Source organism: Bos javanicus, chromosome 10, assembly GCF_032452875.1.
Source record: "Bos javanicus breed banteng chromosome 10, ARS-OSU_banteng_1.0, whole genome shotgun sequence".
NCBI classification, from domain to species: Eukaryota; Metazoa; Chordata; class Mammalia; order Artiodactyla; family Bovidae; genus Bos; species Bos javanicus.
Window position 1 is genome coordinate 26639774 of NC_083877.1, and position 22622 is coordinate 26662395.

Below are 22622 nucleotides of genomic sequence, written 5' to 3' on the forward strand. Positions count from 1 at the left end.
GAGAGTGGGCTAGCCAGTAATCACTTCCTTATGTGCACTCCACAACTGGGCCGCTCAGAGATGTTCACGGAGTTATACAGAGAAGAGAAGAAGGAGGAAGGAGACAGAGGTGGCCAGGAGGATAAAAGTGGGGAATGAAAAGGAGGGAGACAGATTCAGCCAGTAGTCAGTTCCCTAAGTATTCTCCACTGTCTGGAACACACAGAAATTCACAGAGTTGAGTAGAGTAGAGAGTGGTTAGGGAGGAAACACAGGCGATCTGGTGGAGAAAAAGGAGAGTCCAAAGGGAGAGAGAGCAGTCAAGCCAGTAATCTCGCTCCCTAGTGAAAAATGGGTACTGAAGATTGGGGTCTTAAAGGTACAAAATTGGTAACAAATACATAAAAGCAAAAGTTAAAAATCTAGAGTAGAGTTTGGAATTTCAAAAATACAATGTTAAAATAAAGAAGAAGAAAAAGAAAGAAAGAAAAACAAAACAAAACAAAACAAAAACAAAGTCAAAAAAATTATAAAGAAAATATAGGTACAAAATTGATAACAAATACCAAAAAGCATAAATTAAAAATCTAGAGTAGAGTTTGGAATTTCAGATATACAATGTTATATAAAAGAAGAAGAGAAAGAAAGAGAGACAGAGAGAAAAAAAGTCACAAACATTATAAAAAATATATATATAGGTACAAAATTGATAACAAATACCAAAAAGCTGAAATTAAAAATCTAGAGTAGAGACTGGAATTTCAAAAATACAATGTTAAGGAAAAGAAGAAGAAGAAAAAAAAACAAGGTCACAAAAATTATAAAATATATATATACGAAGTTTGCTTTAAAAAAAATAGGGTCTTTTTTTTTCTGCAAAGTAATAGTAGGTTATAAAAGTGAAAATTAAAGGAATAATAGAGGACTTAAAATTTTTTTAAAAAATAAAAAAATAAAGAAAGAATGATCGTAAAAATATTAAAAATATATCTAGGACTTTCTCTGGTTTTGCTGTGGATGTTGTGGGTTCAGTTCATTTTTGGCTAGTTCCTTGGTTCGACTTATATTTTTCAAGATGTATAGGCCTCTTCCTATGTATTCGGTACTAACCCCAGGGTTTTAATCTATTGCCTGTAGCTTCCAAGGCGGTTCCCTCTGTTATAGCTTCTTCTGTTTGCTGGTCTCTTCAGTGTCTGGTTTCCGCCCTGACACAAAGGGGACAGTGGTGGACACTTTTTTTTTTTTTTTTTAGACTCACTTGTTCAGTCGCGCTGTGGGGAGGGAGGGATGCTGCAAACAACACTGGTGTGTGCTCGCAGTGCCTCAGCCACACTGGGTCTGTCCCCACTCATGGTGCATGTAGCCTCCCTGCCCACACCGCTCAGGCTCTAGGTTGCTCTGCTGGGAACCATCTGTGGCCGGCCCTGGGTTGCCTGCACCTCCTAGGTCCAAGCTGTTCAGGTTCAGGCACTCGGGTAGTCCTCAGAGGCGCAGACTCGGTTGGGCCTGCGTTTTGTGCCCTTCCCAGGTCCGAGGAGCTCAGGTGACGAGGTGTTTGGCGAGCGCGATTGCTGTGACTTATCGCCTCCCTGCCGCTCAGTTATCTAGGTGTACAACTGGCGCACCTTCTCAGGCAGATGTTGACCGTCCAGACCCCCAAGAAGTTTTAGTTAGCAAAGAAGCCTGCTTACAGTTCTGTAGATAATGTCTATCTAGGCTGCGATTGCCCCCTTCCTGCTCTGGCTGCCTGTCACCAGAGGGGGATGGTCTGCAGCTGGCTATCTCTGTTCAGTCCTTTGTTCCGTGCGCGGGCCTGGCGGTGTCTAAGGTTAGGGCTGGCTTTTCGCGTGGTAGATATCCCACAGTCTGGTTTGCTAGCCCAAATTATTTCGCTCAGATAGCGCTCAGGGTATTCAGGCCAGATCCTTACTCTAAGCGATGCAGCCCGCGCCAGGCCTCCCTGTCCAGCCCCCGCTTGCTAGTGGCGTGTGCAGGCGTCTGCGCTGCTTCTCCGCTGGGGGAGTTACTGTTGGGCTCGTAATCTGTGGGTTTTAATTGTTTATTTATTTTTCCTCCCTGTTATGTTGCCCTCTGTGCTTCCAAGGCTTGGCACAGATTTGGCAGTGAGAAGGTTTCCTGGTGTTTGGAAACTTCTCTCTTTTTAAGACTCCCTTCCCGGGACAGAACTCCATCCCTCCCTCTTTTGTCTCTTTTTTTGTCTTTTATATTTTTTCCTACCTCCTTTCGAAGACTTGGGTTGCTTTTCTGGGTGCCTGATGTCCTCTGCCGGCATTCAGAAGTTGTTCTGTGGAATTTACTTGGCGTCTAAATGTTCTTTGAATGAATTTGTGGGGGAGAAAGTGTTTTTCCCGTCCTACTCCTCTGCCATCTTAGCTCCTCCCCCCGAAATTTTTTCTTATTCCTTCCCTTTCATTCTGTGAGTGTCTTTGGCCCTGAACTGAGTCTCTTATAAGCAGCATATTGAAGGGTCTTGTTTTGTTCCAATCAGCCACTCAATGTCTTTAATCAGAGTATCAAACCAAATGCAACAATGTGTAAAGAGGATCATGCACCATGGTCAAGTTGGGTTTATTCACAAAAGGTTACAGAGATGGTTCAACATATGCAAATCAATGTGATAAAACACATTAACAAAAGGAAGGATAAAAATCACATGATTATCTCAAAAGACACATAAAAACATTGACAAAATTCAGCATCCATTCATGATAAAAACTCTTATCAAAGTGGCTATATATCTCAACATAATAAAGGCCATTTATGACAAACCCACAGCTATATAATATCCAATGGTGAAAAGCTGAGCCTTCTTGCTAAATTCAGGAAAAGACAAGAATGCCCTCTTTCATCACTTCTGTTTGATAATATTGGAAGTCCTAGCTACAGTAAAAAGACAAGAAAAAGAAATAAAACAATATTGTAAAGTAATTAGCCTCCAATTAAAAATAAATAAATAAATTAATTAAAAAAAGAAAAGAAGTAAAACATCCAAATTGGAAATGAAGATATAAAAATGTAACTATTTGTAGATGACATGATACTCCATAAAGAACCCTAAAGACTCTACCCAAAAACTTACAGCTGATAAATGATTTCAGTAAGGTTGCAGGATATAATACACAGGAATCTATTGAATTTCTATATACTAAAAATGAACTATCAGGAATAGAAAGTACAAAACAATCCCATTTAAAATTGCATCAACACTCCCCCCAAACACTAGGAATATATTTAATCAAGGAGATAAAAGGCCTATACTCTGAAAACTGTAAAACATTAGTGAAGGAAACTGAAGATAATACAAATAAATGGAAAGATATCCCATGCTCTTGGATTGGAAGAATTAATACTGTTAAAATGGCCATACTACCCAAATCAATCTACAGATTTAATGCAACTCATATTAAAATACTCATGACATTTTTCATAGAAGTAAAACAAATAATCATAAAATTCATATGGTGCCACAAAAGACCTTGAATTGCCAAAGCAATCTTGAGAAAAAAGAACAAACCTGGAGGTATAACCCTCCCAGACTTCAGTCTATACTATAAAGCTACAGTAATCAAAGTGGTATATTATTGGCAGCATAAAAATAGACACATAGATCAACAGAACAGACCATAAAGCCCCAAAATAAACCTGCACACCAACTGTTAATTAACCTATGACAAAGGAAGCAAGAATATACAATGGACTGTCTGTTTAACAAGTGGTGCTGTTAAACAGCCACCTATAAAAGCGGGAGATTAGAACATTCTCTCATACAATATGCAAAAATAAACTAAAAATAGTTAAAATCTAAAAGCAAGAATGGAAGCCATAAAACTCAAGGAAGAGAACATAGGCAGAATGCTGATGTAAATTGTAGCAGTATTTTCCTGGATCAATCTTTTAAGGCAGAAGAAATAAAAGCAAAAATAAACAAACAGGGGGGTGGGGGAATGGTACTCTGAGGACAGGAAAGAAATATTGCTAACCTGGGTCACTCCAAAGGCCAGTACAATGCCAGAATAGTTTTTCATATTCTTTTTTTTTTCTATGCATTTTTTTGTTGTTGGTTTAGTCATTAAGTCACGTCTGACTCTTGTGACACCATGGACTGTAGTCTGCTAGACTTCTTTGTCCATGGGATTCTCTAGGCAAGAATACTGGAGTGGGTTCCCATCTCCTTCTCCAGGGGATCTTCCTGACCCAGGAATCAAACCCGGGTCTCCTGCATTGCACCAGATTCTTTACTGACTGAGCTATGAGGGAAGCCCCTTTTCTATGCATAATTTCTTCAAAAAAGCATGTACAAATCATTCAAAAGAGATTGCCCTATCTTGGATATAAACAGTTTTTTTTGGCAAAGCAGTGATTATTATATTTGGGTTATAACATGTCTTATTAAAGGTATAACCCTCCCAGACTTCAGTATATACTACCAAGCTACAGTAATCAAAGCAGCATATTATTGGCAGAAGAATAGATACATAGATTAATGGAACAAAATAGAAGACCCAGAAATAAACCCACACACCTTGGTCAATTAACCTATGACAAAGGAGGCAAGAATATACAGTGGATAAAAAAACTGGTTGTTCAACAAATGGTGCTGGTAAAACTGGACAGCCACCTATAAAAGAGTGATTCAGTTTGATTGATTTGCATTAAAGTGGCTTTTGAAAAGAAAAGGGGTGTGTATGTGTGTGGTCTCACTCTGTGTTATCACAGAATTTTGTTGTTGTTGTTATTTAGACACTAAGTCATGTCCAACTCTTGTGACTCCATGGACTGTAGCCATGCTCCTTTGTCCATGGGATTTTCCAGGCAAAAATGGAGTGGGTTGCCCTTTCCTTCTCCAGGGGATCTTCTGAACTCAGAGACTGAACCTGTGTCTCCTGCATTGGCAGGTGAATTCTTTACCACTGAGCCACCTCGGAAGCCCATTAAAGAATTTAGAAATTCCTAAATTTGAGGGTTCTTAACCCTCTCTGTATATTACAGTATCCCAGGGGACTTTTCAAAATACCTGTGCCTTGGTCCTAATACCCCTATTTCAGAGTCAATTAGTTGAGAACCACTGCTCGATTGGAGGTAGATGTCAATAGAAAGTGTTACATGTGGTTGTGATTATTGTGAGCCTTTTCAGAGATCAATGATTTTCCAACTTTAATTTGCATAGTCCCAGTTTTAGGACGGAGAAGGCGATGGCACCCCACTCCAGTACTCTTGCCTGGAAAATCCCATGGATGGAGGGGCCTGGTAGGCTGCAGTCCATGGGGTCGCGAAGAGTCGGACATGACTGAGAGACTTCACTTTCACTTTTCACTTTCATGCACTGGAGAAGGAAATGGCAGCCCACTCCAGTGTTCTTGCCTGGAGAATCCCAGGGACGGGGGAACCTGGTGGGCTGCCATTTATGGGGTCACGCAGAGTTGGACACGACTGAAGCAACTTAGCAGTAGCAGTAGTAGCAGTTTTAGGAACCTCCTACAACTTTCTTCAAAGCATCTTTCATTTCTTTATTCCGGAGGCTATAGATCATGGGGTTGAAGAAGGGGGTGAAAACTGAGTAGAACAAAGTTGTGAACTTCTGCATGCCCTCTGCTTGTCCTGACCCTGGACTCACATATGTCATCATGACAGAACCATAGAATAGAAATACAACAACCATATGTGAGGAGCAGGTGGAGAAGGCCTTCTTCCGGCCAGCCACCGAGGACACCTGCATTACAACCCTCAGCACCAGGGTGTAGGATCCAGCAATGTAGAAAAAGGTGGCAAAGATAAGGAGGGAGCTCATGGTACCACATATGAGAACAGTCCCTGGGACTGGGACACATGCTGAAGCCAGGGCCAACAGAGGACCCAGGTCACACAGAAAGTCATCAATCACATTTGGGCCACAAAACGGTAGCTGAGTAACGAGTACCACTGGGATCAGAAACCAGAGGAAACCGTACACCCAGCAAAAGATGACCAGGCTGCTACAGAACTTAGTAGTCATGACGGTGGGGTAGTGCAGAGGGCGGCAGATTGCCAGGAAACGGTCATAGGCCATGATGGAGAGAAATAAGCATTCCGTTGTGCCCAATGAGAAGAAGAAGTACAACTGGAGGAGACACCAAGCAAAAGAGATGGTTTTGGTTTGGGAGAAGAAGTTGGCCAGCATATTGGGCACATCAGAGTTGACATAGCAGATCTCCAGGAAGGAGAAGTTGGCCAGAAGAATGTACATTGGGGTGTGGAGCCGGCGGTCCCAGCGCACTGCACACATGATGGCCATATTTCCAAGGAGGGTCAGGATGTAAGTTATAAAGAATATGGAAAAGAGGAAGATCTCTATTTCCCAGCGGCAAGGGAAGCCCAAGAGGATGAACTCACTCACAACGTGGGAGATATTACTGACCTTTGACATCATCATTCTGTCCATTCTGTGAGGATTGGAGCAGAAATTACATTTACAGAGAGAATTACGTCTCCTGGTTCCTCTTCAGGAGATGAGCACATTTTCCTGAGGGTAAGGCAGGGGACTAGACCAATAGTTTCTATTTTTGATTGGACAGTCCAACAATACAGTTGTTGAGTGTACTCTTCTATATATCTGACTATTTGCTTTTAAACTATCAACAAACCACTGTCAATAAATATAGTACATATTGGTAAAGATTTTGAAAAAAAAGTTTTCTTAGAATTAAAATAAAAATAGAATTTCAGATATTTTCTTTCTGCATCTCTCATTGGGTTGCTTGATGCACTGAACTTTAGAGAACATTGGTCTAGACAGTACAGATGGGTGTCTGCATGCGTGCTAAGTCGCTTCAGTCGTGTCTGACTCCTTGCGACCCCATGGACTGCAGCCCACCAGGCTCCCCCATCCATGGGATTCTCCAGGCAAGAACATTGGAGTGGGTTGCCATTTTCTTCTCCGGATGGGTGTCTGGCTAAGGCTAAATTAATGTATAAACTTTGACATGGGCAATTTAATTGTAAAAAACTAGAATTGACAGATTTACTGAATAAAAGGGTAATATCAACTAAGTGCCTTAAAGGAGAGAATGTGAGGCTTTACCCCTCATACGTGTGGCTGACACAGAGCACAGTGGTCTTATAATCTCTTTTGCTCTAGGAACTCATGCAGGCTTAAATTCTTTGGCTTTTTTGGGCAGTAACTTTATACTTTTGACTTTTATTGAATTTTCATTCAATAAAGTGCCTAGAGTTTTATTCATAGAACTTAAAACAAGCGTGGCCCCATTTAGTGCTTGTGTCATTGAGTTTTTGAAGTGAGGGAGGTTAATTACTAAATTTTACCAAGTGTTTCATTGAATGAGATCCTAAGACTTTCAAATATTAACTTCCATTTGTATTTTTATTCCCTGTGAATTTGATAAAATTTCTCATGATTTTTCACCTATGTGTTTGGTTAGAATATGTAGAACATTAAAAATTGCCTTTTTAGAGAACTTTAAACTTTTTCTAGGTTAACACATATTATTCTCAACAATTGGGGATAGATGGCTAAGCTATAAACAGATAAACAGCACAAAAATGGTGAAAATGACTTTATATCTGAAAAACTTTCTGGCATACATTAATAAACAAAGGGCTTATTGAAAATTTTAAAAGTAGCTTTTAAAACTGATGCCCTTGTTCAATTTCAGTTTTTAAAACATTTTCTTTCTTTCTTTAGCATTCTTCAGAGACACCAATAGTGATTTTGAAATCACATCTGTAAATTCTTTCTGTACCCAGGGATATAATTTGCTTAGGTCTGAAAATATAAGTTTATTTAAAATTATTAAGTGCTATTTTACTTTATTTTCTTGTCAATTCTCTTTTATACATTTTTCTTCTTTCTTTTGAAAGGAGATCAATCCTTAGAGCTGTCCATATGCTAATTTAGATTGATTGTCCTTGCTGTTTTCTCTCCAGAGGGCAGAAGATAGCCTAGTCTTTTTCTTTCATCTCATAAACTTGCAAGCAAGGAGACCACGATGCTATCAGCTGGTATGGAAAGGTGTTCTCATTTAGGTTTTAGCCCAGTGAAAAGCTCACTAAATTTCTCAGAGAAAAACATTCCTTGTTTTTAATCACTTTATTTCACTTGTTTCTCTGTCTCTCTCTCTGTTTCTTTCTCTCTCTTCATTTCTTTTTTTCTTAGAATTACTTCTAAGATGACTTGAAATTTTTGTTGCTGGAAAATTTAAGAACTGTCTACAATACTGTCTTATATAGTTTCAGTATGTGGATAATAAAGGAAAATATTTCTTAACATATTTTTATTAAAACATTTTAAAATAATAGTATTAACTTTTTGATTGCTATCCATCATGAACCTTAGTTCATTTTCTATCACCTGCCACTTTGTTACCATAAACTGAATATTTATATGCTAGTTACAATCTTTTCAGGCTTAGCTCCTAAATTTAGCTTTATAAGCTCATCACTAAACTAAAGAATTTAAAGAATTCAATAAAAGTTTGCTTAGTGTCTACTGCATTCTTGAATACTAAGCAAGGGGTGTTTTGGAACATATATTTATATTCCTTCATGATGAAATATTATTTTCAGTAAAATTAAGAGGCACTTTAAGTCAATATAAGTTTCAGTGTAAATTGTGGTAGTTAAATCTATAACTCCACATTTCCAGATAAAGGTCACTAATTTAAATATGAATACATAGTTTTGATTTTTCAAATTAACAAAAATGAATAATCATGATACCAGAGTTGATAAAGGTGCAATGAAATGACACTTAGAAAAACTGTTGGAGGGTATATTAACTTGTACATTTTTTTTTCTGGCTGGCAATTTAGAAATACTCAGAGCTTTTAAAGCATTTATACCCATTAAATAAGAATTAGAGGTGTAGAAAAAATTCATACAGTGCATAAGAATTTTTAGGAATCATGTTAAAATACAGATTCTGACTCAGAAGGAGTGGATGAGGTTTGGGATTCTAAATTTCTAATAAGCAATAAGATAATGTTAATTCTTTGAGTAGTAAAAGTTTATGAAGTCCTCCATACTTTAGAGAGTTCTTTGTGTAGCAAGAGTTTATGTAGTTTCTTTATATATACTTCTTTAGAAAAAGTAAATAATATTGAGGAATATAAAAATTCCTGGAAAAAATGAAATTAATAGTGGCAAGTTTTTCAAGATCAGTGATAGGCTGCATACTTTTCTTCTTTATACATGTGTATGTTTCTTAAAATTTCTATAAATAACATATATTACTTTTATAAACTGAAAAGATAAACATTAAAAAATATTATTCTTGAAGGCACGTTTCTGGATCTTCCATTTTCCCTAACCAAAATTTGTAACCTTTGCTTTTTCTGGAATGTTACAAGTTGCTAGGAAGCCCGTTATTTATGTCATATGTGACTTACCATGCAGGATATCATTTCTCACTCACTTGCTACTTGGATTTAAAGTCAATGAAGTAAGTCTCTGTGCCAGGGTTGAGGAGAATGGGAAGATTCCCAGAGGGGCACCCTAAAGGCTGTATTTTACTTATAAGTGGCCAACGCCATTTCATAAACCTAGGACATGGATTAGAAGTTAAGTTTAAAAAAATCAAATGCAACATCATGAGAAATGATAGCCATTAGCTTCTGGAGAGAATTCATGTTATTAGTCTTTTCCCATTGGAAGGAAGCATACCTTATTCTCAATCAATTACCTTGAGAAAGAAAAAAAAACAGGAAAATGATACCATTTTCCATTTTGGGTTTTAATTTTTTTCAGTAAATTTTAAGGAGAATATTGTAATTTAGAATAAAAGTCAAAAAAATCATGATGATATTAGACAGGATTAAATAAAGGCAATACACTTATTTTTCTTTTCTTTTGCCTTTACAGTTGATAAAATTTGAATGTAATGATTTCTCTTTCAACTAGACAGGTAGAAAGATACTTTCTCAAACTCACATTTCCACCGTCAAAATATAACACGTATTTTTCTCTGTCCCGTGTTCATGAATATGCCCTTTGTTGAAGGAGTTGATTCAGGCACTTACTGGAATAGGAAACAGTGTCTGCAGATAAGCCTTTCCTCTGCTCTTCATTTCCCTTGGATCTCAGAGTTCTCTCCCTTGTGCTTTCACTTTCAGAGCATCTGGGGAAATATTTTTCTGTTTTTGGAAGTTGAAAAAGATGTGTTTCCCCTGCTCCCCATCCAGTAGTAGTAAGAATGAAAGCTTGAATTCTCCACTTGTCCCCAGTGAAACTGTTGCTGGGCAAAAGCCAGTTTCCCTAAAGGGACTCTTGCTGAGATTCCCTCAGCTGGATGGTCAATACCCCAGGGACTCATCTTTTGTTAAGGTTATTTCAAACATCCGATACTCTTTTTCTCATAATGGACCAATGATTCCACTCTATCAGTTGATGCTATGCATTTGCCATATAATTTTGAGTTTCTTTCTCTGATTAAAGGGACAGTTATTTTTTTTTAACTTATTTTTAAGTTCATTGTATGGGTTCAAAAGCCTATCCATGCCTGTAGCTACCCTTGTACTTTGGCATACAAATATAGCAGTTAATATTTACTGAAAACTTGTTACATGTCAGGCAGTAAGATGAGTAAATTTATGAGTAATTTCATTTAATCCCCTCCCAATCTTATATGTTAGATATACTATTATTTTTACTTATGGGGAAGCTATTGAAGCTTATGTTAATTAAATAATTTGTAACATTTAATAAATAGGAATGATAATATCGGAATTCAGTTCTCTCTGAGAGTGAAGCCTGAGTTCTTAAATAGTAAACTATTTACCTTCCATCTTACCCGTCAAAGATGGAAAACAATTGCTATTGATATCTTATACTAGATACTGTGACAAATTCTTATATTTAACTTATTTTATTTAATCCTTACAACACCCTGTGTGCTGGGTATCACTGTTGGCAATTTTTAAAAGTTCTGATTATCAAGTTAACTTGTATTTAAACAAAAATTTGGAAGAGTCAGAAAAATTGAGGGAGCTAAAAAATTACTCACAGTTTTTTCAAGCACACATAATTCAAGTAAAAACTTGGCATATTTCCTCTGGTCTTTTTTGTTGTAAAAATTCATACATATAAGGTCATACAGCATTTACAACTTCGTATTCTGCTTACATTTATAGACTGCATTTTCCCATGTAACTAAAACTCTCTTAAATACTATTCAAGCTGCATAATAGTGAGTATTGTTTTAATATCATTTCCCTAGGGTTTTTAGGCTATTTACAATTTTCTGATCTTAAAATAATGCAATAAAAATCACTGGGCTTAAATTTTTGTTTTAAAACATTTCCCTAGAGTAGACTACTTGAAAGAAAATGACTATGTCAAAGAAATATATATATATCCTTCAGATATATTCTCAGAAGTAGACTTGCTAGATTAGATGGTAGTTCTACTTTTAACTTTTTGAGTAACCTCCATACTGTTTTCCATAATGGCTATACCAATTTACAATCTTACCAAGAGTGGACAAAGGTCCCTTTTTCTACATCCTTGATAAGCAATTGTTATCCCTTGTCTTTTTTGATGCTAGCCATTCTAACAGGTGTGAGGTGATATCTCCTTGTGGTTTTGATTTATATTTCTCTATGATTAGTGATTTTGAGTAACTTTTCATGTACCTGTTGGCCATTCATAAATCTTTGGGAAAATGCCTATTCAGGTTCTTTGTCCAGGTTTTAATTGGATTATTTGTTTTTTCCACTTGAGTTCATGAGTTCTTTATACATTCTGGATATTAACCCCTTATGGAGACCCCAGTTCAATTCCTGGGTCAGCAAGATCCGCTGGAGAAGGGATAAGCTATCCACTCCAGTATTCTTGGGCTTCCCTTGTGGCTCAGCTGGTAAAGAATCCACCTGCATTGCAGAAGACCTGGGTTGGGACGATCCCCTGGAGAAGGGAAAGGCTACCCACTCCAGTATTCTGCCCTGGAGAATTCCATGGACTGTATAGTCCATGGGGTAGCAAAGAGTTGGACAAGACTGAGCGACTTTCACTTACTTCACTATCAGATATATAGTTTGCAATTATTTTTTCCCATTCCATACGTTGTCTTTTCATTTTGTTGATTGGTTCTTTTGTTGTGCAGAAACTTTAAGTTTGATATCATACGTCATGTTTATCTTTGATTTTGTTGCTTATACTTTAGGTGTCATAGCCGAAAAATCATTGCCAAGATCCATGTCAAGAAGTTTTGTTTTCTTCTAGGGGTTTTATGGTTTCAGGACTTATGTTTAAATCTTCAATCCATTTTTAGTTAATCTTTATGATTAATGTAGGATAGGGGTCTAGTTTCGTTCTTTTATATGTGACTATCTCTGCAGATGGTGATTGCAGCCATGAAATTAAAAGACACTTACTCCTTGGAAGGAAAGTTATGACCAACCTAGATAGCATATTCAAAAGCAGAGACATTACTTTGCCAACAAAGGTCCGTCTAGTCAAGGCTATAGTTTTTCCAGTAGTCATGTATGGATGTGAGAGTTGGACTGTGAAGAAAGCTGAGCGCTGAAGAATTGATGCTTTTGAACTGTGGTGTTGGAGAAGACTCTTGAGAGTGCCTTGGACTGCAAGGAGATCCAACCAGCCCATTCTGAAGGAGATCAGCCCTGGGTGTTCTTTGGAAGGAATAATGCTAAGGCTGAAACTCCAGTACTTTGGCCACCTTATGCGAAGAGTTGACTCATTGGAAAAGACTCTGATGCTGGGAGGGATTGGGGGCAGGAGGAGAAGGGGACGACAGAGGATGAGATGGCTGGATGGCATCACTGACTCGATGGACGTGAGTCTGAGTGAACTCCGGGAGTTGGTGATGGACAGGGAGACCTGGTGTGCTGCGATTTATGGGGTCTCAAAGAGTCAGACACGACTGAGTGACTGAACTGAACTGATCCAATTTTCTCAAGATTTTTATTGAAGAGATTGCCTTTTTTCCACTGAGCATTCTTGACTCCCTTGTCAAATATTAGTTAATTGTATATGTATGGATTTATTTCTGGACTCTCCATGCTGTTCCGTTGGTCTGTTTGTTTTTAATGCCAATATTATACTATTTTGATTACTATAGCTTTGCAATATAGTTTCAAATCAGGAAGTTTGATGCTTCCAGCTGTGTTCTTCCTTCTTAAGATGCTTTGGTGCCTTTTGTGGTTCCATACAAGTTTTAGGATTGACTTTTCTATTTCTGTGAAAAGTACCATTGAAATTTTGAGAGATTTCATTGAGTTTGCAAATTGGCTGCCCAAGTGGCTCAGTGGTAAAGAACCTACCTGCCAAAGCAGAAGAAGCAGAAGATGCAGGTTTGATCTCTGTGTCAGGAAGATCCCCTGGAGAAGGAAATGGCAGCCCATTCCAGTATTCTTGTCTGGATGATCCCATGGACAGGGGAGCCTATGGTCCATGGGATTGCAAAGAGTCAGACATGACTGAACACACATGCCTTGGTTGAATAGATTGCTTTGGTGAGTATGAACATTTTAACAATATTACTTCTTCTGATCCATGAACATGGACCCATGGAATATTTTTCCATTTACTTGTGCCTTCTTCAATTTCTTTCATCATTATCTTGTATTGACATCAGTCTTTATTATGAAGCCAAAAATAATTGAACAGCTGTGGTACCATGATATTTTTTTACCCTAAAAATCAACAACCAGATGCCAGTCACCAAAAGATCAGAAAAAGGAAGAAAGAAGAAGTGGTGCTGGTTATGGAATATGTGACCCCTTTCCATTGTTCATGTATTTATAATTTATCTGTTCTGATAACAGTTAAAAAACAAGCTACTTTCAAGTTTGTGATGCTCACAGGGAAATTGGTCTGACCAAACTGTATCCATTCTCATTTAAAGCAGTTGTTCTCAGAAAAACTTTACTATGGATAAACTGAAGCTTTTTAGGATCAGAATATGCCTCAACAAGTCTGACATGTCACAGGAATATGCTTCCAGGAAGTAAGAGATTGTGCATCCGAATTGCTTCCTTTTCAAGACTCATTTAAATTTGTGTACCCTAGAGGGCAATCAGGACATCTCCCAGTGTTTCTTTTTTGTGAGTCCTCAGGAGAAAATAAACACATTAAGGGGAGGGGAGACAAAGGAGATGGATTTTCCTTAAATAGCAATTCTGTCAGAGCCAGAAGTGATAGAGTGCTAGAAATGTATGCTTTCTTCTGCAGACAGGACCCTTGAATTCTAGTGGGGGTTGGACATACCTCATCAGAGTGAGTGTGAATGAATCCCTCCTTTTATTCTGTCTTCCACAAAATAGACAGATATTATTTATGTATTAAATGAATGAATAGATGTCTCGAGGTGGTCAGTTAATTGAGAATTTCAGTGCGTGGCATTTTATGTGTGCAAGGTGGCCAGATGGGGCAAGACCCTAGGGTTTTTTCTTTGATAAAATTACCATGAAAATGAGCATTACTCTTTGAAATAATCCCAACATAGAGGGAAATCCATTATGGAAAAAATTTTCAAATGTCTCAACTTCAGGTTTTATTGTCTTCAGTTCAGTTCAGTTCAGTTAGGTCGCTCAGTTGTGTCGGACTCTTTGCAACCCCGTGAATCGCAGCACGCCAGGCCTCCCTGTCCATCATCAACTCCCAGAGTTCACTCAAACTCACGTGCTTCGAGTTGGTGATGCCATCCAGCCATCTCATCCTCTGTCGTCCCCTTATCCTCCTGCCCCCAATCCCTCCCAGCATCAGAGTCTTTTCCAATGAGTCAACTCTTTGCATGAGGTGGCCAAGGTACTGGAGTTTCAGCTTTAGTATTCTTTCCAAAGAAATCCCAGGGCTGATCTCCTTCAGAATGGACTGGTTGGATCTCCTTGCAGTCCAAGGGACTCTCAAGAGTCTTCTCCAACACCACAGTTCAAAAGCATCAATTCTTCGGTGCTCAGCTTTCTTCACAGTCCAACTCTCACATCCATACATGACCACTGGAAAAACCATAGCTGTGACTAGATGGACCTTTGTTGGCAAAGTAATGTCTCTGCTTTTCAATATGCTCTCTAGGTTGGTCATAACTTTCTTTCCAAGGAGTAAGCATCTTTTAATTTCATGGCTGCAGTCACCATCTGCAATGATTTTGGAGCCCATGAAAATTCCTAAACCAGTTTTAATCATTTGCATTATGAATAACTCAGCCATCCTTGAAAGGTCTCATAATTTAATATCTCTCCTGGTTGTATAATTATTCTCCTAGTAGTAGAATTTTCACATGATTACTTTCTATGTCATAGATCCCCTCCAAATTCATTCCATCATTCCAAGTGCTTCCCATCCTTTTGAAATCACTTTGCTGTTTTTACTTGTAATCATATCTGGGCCACAGTCACCTCAGTGACCAGTACTGTATTATTGTAGTGCCATGTCCTGTCTATTGTCACCTTTATTAAAAGTGCTCATTCAAGTGAACGCTGAAAAAGATGAAAAGTTTGATGTTGGAGGAGAGGAGGGTGGTCCATGTTACTAGCTCTTATTCATTCTAGATTGGGAAAGGGAGGCAAGACAAGAGGGAATGAAGGAAGTATCCTATAGCAGGCAGAGGAGGGAACAGACCTCCTGAATACTCTGTACTTCTTTAGCTAGCAATCAATTTGGGTTAGATTGATTATGGACTTTGGAATTATGCAAACCAGGGTCCAAATCTTATCTCTCCCATTTCCTTCTCTATGACATGGGAAAGTATCAAGTATCTTTAAAACCTGGATTATTTGAAGCTATTCTCTGGGTGAAAAAAAGCTTTATCAATCCAGACTAGAGGGATACAACTCCAGTTGTATGCTCCTAGCTTTAACATATGCAAGGCAGTAAAGGATAAAGCTGTGCCTGGACTTGTAAACTTTAACTAAAATGGAAATTTTCCTCATAGTGGTTTTCTTCAGGCAACCCATAAATGTCTATTTAACAAATCTGTAGCTGAACCGCTTTGTGGAAGGTACTAAAAGAAGAATAGAGACCAACAGTTTGTGGATCAGAGAAATAGTAGCATTGTATAGATAATTATCAAAAGAGGTTTAATTCAAAAGGTAAGGAATTATTAAAGTGATTATTTCGGTGAGCAAATTTCATGCGCTAATTGGGAATTTGAGTATATTTTTATTGAGAGATTCACTCTGAGTTATATATGATGCAATTTTAAGACATTTTTTCCATTATAAGTTAACACCATAGAAGTGCATTGAACTCATATCATTCGTGAGATTGAATACTCAGAGATAAGAATGTGTATGGAGGGTATATTTTAGGTTCAAACAGATACTTTTAAAGGAAGAATCAGATCACTTGGCTCATGTTTTGCTTATGGTAACTAGGGCGATAAGTGGGGCTCACACTAAACATTTACTTTATTCTATGCTAGGTGCTTTAAGAATACGTTACATTTAATGTTTCATTAATTTCCATGGTAGATATTGCTACTCTGATTTTTAAAAATTTATTTATTTTTAATTGGAGGATAATTGCATTTCAATATCGTGCTAGTTTCTCCCATGTATCAACATGAATCAGCCATAGGGGACATATGTCCCCTCCCTCCTGAAATTTCCTCCCACCTCCCACCCCATCCCACCCCCTCTAGGTTGTCACAGAGCACCAGGTTTGAGCCCCCTGTGTCATACAACAAATTCCCACTGGCTATCTGTTTTACATATGGTAATGACATGTTTCAGTGCTACTCTCTCAATTTGTCCTACCATCTCCTTCACCCCTTGTGCTCACAAGTCTGTTCTCTATGTCTGTGTCTCCATTGCTGCCCTGAAAATAGGTTCATCAGTACCATCTTTCTAATTCCAAATACATCCATTAATATACGATATTTGCTTTATGATTTACTTCACTCTGTATAATAGGCTCTAGGTTCATCCACTTCATTAGAATTGACTCAAATGCAGTTTATGGCTAACAGTCCATTGTCTATATAGGATTAATCTCCAAAATATACAAAGTAGCTCATGCAGTTCAATACCAGAAAAACAAACAACCCAATCAAAAAGATAGCAGAAGACCTAAACAGACATTTCTCCAAAGAAGATATACAGATGGCTAATAAACATATGAAAAGATGTTCAACATCACTTATTATTAGAGAAATGCACATGGAAACTATAATGAGGTATCACCTCACAGCAGTCAGTTTGGCCATCATTAAAAAATCTACAAACAATAAATCCTGGAGAGAGTGTGGAGAAAAGGGAACTCTCTTACATTGTTAATGGGAGTGTAAATTGATAGATGGAGAACAGTATGGAGATTCTTTAAATAACTAGGAATAAAACTACCATAAGACCCAACAATCCCACCACTGAGCACATACTCTGAGGAAACCGCAACTGAAAAAGACACATGTACCCAGGTGTTCATTGCAGCCCTATTTACAATAGGACATGGAACCAACCTAGATGTTACTCTGATTTTGCAGATGCAGAAATTGAAGCAGAGAGAGAGAAAGAGAGAGTCACTTGTCCTGGGTTATAAATACTGTTTTTAAAAGATCCAGGACTTCATTATAGCCCTCTTGAATTCTGACTCTTTATTCTTTTTTAAAAATTAAATTGTGATAAAACTTATATTGCATTCTTAAACAGTCACTTTGCCTTTGCACTTCAGAGGCATTAAAATGTCGAGTCCTTCCTTTATTTGTTTATTTTTTTAACTTAATCCTATATATTTAAAATGAAAATTGAGGGAAAATAATATAAATTAATAAGGAAAGAAAACTAAATGGATTGAAAATCTACTCTAAGAGCTAAAGTATATGATATGATATGATTTTTAAAAATAGTAAACTAGTAAGCTTTGCAAGTGGGACTGAAAGGGTATAGCAAATGTGAATGAAAGGCACTCCACAGAGGATAATTGGAATTAAATTAAAACAATTTAAATATGTTAAAGCACATGTTATATTCCTTAATTTAGACTGCGAATTGTTGAATTAGTCTCCAGTTATTCATGAGCTCTCTTTCATTTTATATCCTTGTGTTTCCCTGGTAGCTCCGTTGGTAAAGAAACTGTCTGCAGGGGGGAGGAGCCAAGATGGCGGAGGAGTAGGACGGGGAGAACACTTTCTCCCCCACAAATTCATCAAAAGAGCATTTAAACGTCGAGTAAATTCCACAAAACAACTTCTGAATGCCGGCAGAGGACATCAGGCACCCAGAAAAGCAACCCAACTCTTCGAAAGGAGGTAGGAAAAAATATTAAAAACAAAAAAAAAGAGACAAAAGAGGGAGGGACGGAGTTCCGTCCCGGGAAGGGAATCTTAAAAAGAGAGAAGTTTCCAAACATCAGGAAACCTTCTCACTGCCGAATCTGTGCCGAGCTTTGGAAGCACAGAGGGCAACATAACAGGGAGAAAAAATAAATAAACAATTTAAAACTCGCAGATTGCGAGCCCTACAGTAACTCCCCCAGCAGAGAAGCAGCGCAGACGCCTGCATCCGCCATTAGCAAACCGGGGCTGGGCAGGGAAGCGCGGCGTGGGCTGCATCGCTGAGAGTAAGAATCTGGCCTGAATACCCTGAGCGCTATCTGAGCGAAATAATTTGGGCTAGCAAACCAGACTGTGGGATACCTACCACGCGAAAAGCCAGCCCTAACCTAAGACCGCCAGGCCCGCGCACGAAACAAAGGACTGAACAGAGATAGCCGGCTGCAGACCTTCCCCCTCCGGTGACAGGCAGCCAGAGCCGGAAGGGGGCAATCGCAGCCCCAGAGAGACATTATCTATAAAATTGTAAGCAGGCTTCTTTGCTAACTAAAACTTCTTGGGGGTCTGGACGGTCAACATCTGCCTGAGAAGGTGCTCCGGTTTTACATCCAGATAACCGAGTGGCGGGGAGGCGATAAGTCGCAGCATTGGCGCTCGCCTGGGAAGAGCAAATTGGCGCTCGGACCTGGGAAGGGCACAAAACGCAGGCCCAACTGAGTCTGCGCCTCTGAGGACTACCCGAGTGCCTGAACCTGAGCGGCTTGGACCTGGGAGGTGCATGCAGCCCAGGGCCAGCCTCGGATTGTTCCCGGCGGAACAACCTAGAGTCCGAGCAGTGTGGACAGGGAGGCTACACGTGCCGTGAGCGGGGGCAGACCCAGGGTGGCTGAGGCACTGCGAGCCCACGCCAGTGTTATTTGTTTGCAGCATCCCTCCCTCCCTCCCCACAGCGCGACTGAACAAGTAAGCCTAAAAAAAAAAAAAAAAAAGTGTCCTCCACCGTGCCCTTTGAGTCAGGGCGGAAACCAGATACTGAAGAGACTAGCAAACAGAAGAAGATATAACAGAGGGAAGCGCCTTGGAAGCTACAGGCAATAGATCAAAACCCTGTGGTTACTACGGACTACATAGGAAGGGGCCTATTGATCTTGAGAAATATAAATCTGACCAAGGAACTAGCCAAAAATGAACTGAACCCACAACACCCACAAAAAAACCCAAAAAAGTCCTAGATATAATTTTATTATTTTTACGATCATTCTTTCTTTTTTTTTTAATTAAAAAAAAAATTTTTAAGTCCTCTATTGTTCCTTTAATTTTCACTTTTATAACCTATTACTTTGCAAAAAAAAAAAAAAGACCCTATTTTTTTCTTCTTCAGCAAACTTCATATATATATATTTTATAATTTTTTGACCTTGGTTTTTTTTTTTTTTTTGTCTTTGTTTTTTTCTTCTTTTCTTTAACACTGTATTTTTGAAATTCCAAACTCTACTCTAGATTTTTAATTTTCGCTTTTTGGTATATGTTATCAATTTTGTACCTATAGTTTTTTTTTTATATAATTTCTGTGACTTTTTTTTTTTCTTCTTCTCTGTTTCTTTCTCTTCTTCTTTTATATAACATTGTATATCTGAAATTCCAAACTTTACTCTAGATTTTTAATTTATGCTTTTTGGTATTTGATATCAATTTTGTACCTGTATTTTCTTTATAATTTTTGTGACATTGTTCGTATTTGTTTGTTTGTTTTCTCTCTTTATTTTTCTTCTTCTTTTTTTTTTTTTTTTAACATTGTATTTTTGAAATTCCAAACTCTACTCTAGATTTTTAATTTTTGCTTTCTGGTATTAGTTATCAATTTTGTACCTGTACTTTCTTTATAATTTTCGCGACCTTGTTTGTTTTTGTTTGTTCGTTTTTTCTCTCTTTCTTTTCCTTCTTCTTTTCTTTAACATCGTATTTTTGAAATTCCAAACTCTACTCTAGATTTTTAATTTTCGCTTTCTGGTATTAGTTATCAATTTTGTACCTGTACTTTCTTTATAATTTTCGCGACCTTGTTTGTTTTTGTTTGTTCGTTCTTTCTCTCTTTCTTTTCCTTCTTCTTTTCTTTAACGTCGTATTTTTGAAATTCCAAACTCTACTCTAGATTTTTAATTTTTGCTTTTATGTATTTGTTACCAATTTTGTACCTTTAAGGACCCAATCTTCAGGACCCATTTTTCACTAGGGAGTGAGATTACTGGCTTGACTGCTCTCTCTCCCTTTGGACCCTCCTTTTTCTCCACCAGGTCGCCTGTGTCTCCTCCCTAACCCCTCTCTACTCTACCCAACTCTGTGAATTTCTGTGTGTTCCAGACGGTGGAGAACACTTAGGGAACTGATTACTGGCTGGATCTGTCTCCCTCCTTTTCATTCCCCCCTTTTATCCTTCTGGCCACCTCTGTTACCTTCCTCCTTCTTCTCTTCTCTGTATAACCCCGTGAACATCTCTGAGTGGTCCAGTTGTGGAGTGCACATAAGGAAGTGACTACTGGCTAGCCCACTCTCTCCACTATTGATTCACCTCATCTCATTTGGGTCACCTCTAACTCCCTCCTCCCTCTTCTCTTCTCCATGTAACCCTGTGAACCTCTCTGAGTGACCCTCACTGTAGAGAAACTTATCATCTTTAATGTAGATGTTTTATCAATGGTGTTGTATAGAAGGAGAAGTTTTGAAACTACTGTAAAAATAAGACCAACAATCGGAAGCAGGAGACTTAAGTCCAAACCCTGACTCCAGGGAACTCCTGACTCCAAGGAACATTCATTGACAGGAGCTCATCAAATGCCTCCATACCGACACTGAAACCAAGCACCACACAAGGGCAAATAAGTTCCAGGGCAAGACATACCAAGCAAATTCTCCAGCAACAAAGGAACACAGCCCTGAGCTTCAAGATACAGGCTGCCCAAAGTCACCCCAAAACTATAGACATCTCATAACTCATTACTGGACATTTCATTGCACTCCAGAGAGAAGAAATACAGCTCCACCCACCAGAACACCGACACAAGCTTCCCTAACCAGGAAACCTTGACAAGCCACCTGTACAAACCCACACACAGTGAGGAAACGCCACAATAAAGAGAACTCCACAAACTGCCAGAATACAGAAAGGACACCCCAAACTCAGCAATTTAAACAAGATGAAGAGACAGAGGAATACTCAGCAGATAAAGGAACAGGATAAATGCCCACCAAACCAAACAAAAGAGGAAGAGATAGGGAATCTACCTGATAAAGAATTCCGAATAATGATAGTGAAATTGATCCAAAATCTTGAAACTAAAATGGAATCACAGATAAATAGCCTGGAGACAAGGATTGAGAAGATGCAAGAAAGGTTTAACAAGGACCTAGAAGAAATAAAAAAGAGTCAGTATATAATGAATAATGCAATAAGTGAAATTAAAAACACTCTGGAGGCAACAAATAGTAGAATAACAGAGGCAGAAGACAGGATTAGTGAATTAGAAGATAGAATGGTAGAAATAAATGAATCAGAGAGGATAAAAGAAAAACGAATTAAAAGAAATGAGGACAATCTCAGAGACCTCCAGGACAATATTAAACGCTACAACATTCGAATCATAGGGGTTCCAGAAGAAGAAGACAAAAAGAAAGACCATGAGAAAATACTTGAGGAGATAATAGTGGAAAACTTCCCTAAACTGGGGAAGGAAATAATCACCCAAGTCCAAGAAACCCAGAGAGTCCCAAACAGGATAAACCCAAGGAGAAACACCCCAAGACACATATTAATCAAATTAACAAAGATCAAACACAAATATTAAAAGCAGCAAGGGAAAAACAACAAATAACACACAAGGGAATTCCCATAAGGATAACAGCTGATCTTTCAATAGAAACTCTTCAAGCCAGGAGGGAATGGCAAGACATACTTAAAATGATGAAAGAAAATAACCTACAGCCCAGATTATTGTACCCAGCAAGGATCTCATTCAAGTATGAAGGAGAAATCAAAAGCTTTTCAGACAAGCAAAAGCTGAGAGAATTCTGCACCACCAAACCAGCTCTCCAACAAATACTAAAGGATATTCTCTAGACAGCAAACACAAAAACGGTGTATAAACTCGAACCCAAAACAATAAAGTAAATGGCAACGGGAACATACTTATCAGTAATTACCTTAAATGTAAATGGGTTGAATGCCCCAACCAAAAGACAAAGACTGGCTGAATGGATACAAAAACAAGACCCCTACATATGTTGTCTACAAGAGACCCACCTCAAAACAGGGGACACATACAGACTGAAAGTGAAGGGCTGGAAAAAGATTTTCCATGCAAATAGGGACCAAAAGAAAGCAGGAGTAGCAATACTCATATCAGAT

General features: G+C 38.3%; 1 protein-coding gene across 1 annotated transcript; it reads right to left on the bottom strand.

Annotated features, from left to right (window-relative positions):
- Positions 1-5464: 5464 nt before the first annotated feature.
- LOC133255365 (olfactory receptor 11H6-like) lies at positions 5465-6409 on the bottom strand. The gene has a single exon (XM_061429825.1). It carries the CDS (start codon positions 6407-6409, stop codon positions 5465-5467), a length of 945 nt encoding a protein of 314 aa, XP_061285809.1.
- Positions 6410-22622: the final 16213 nt, after the last annotated feature.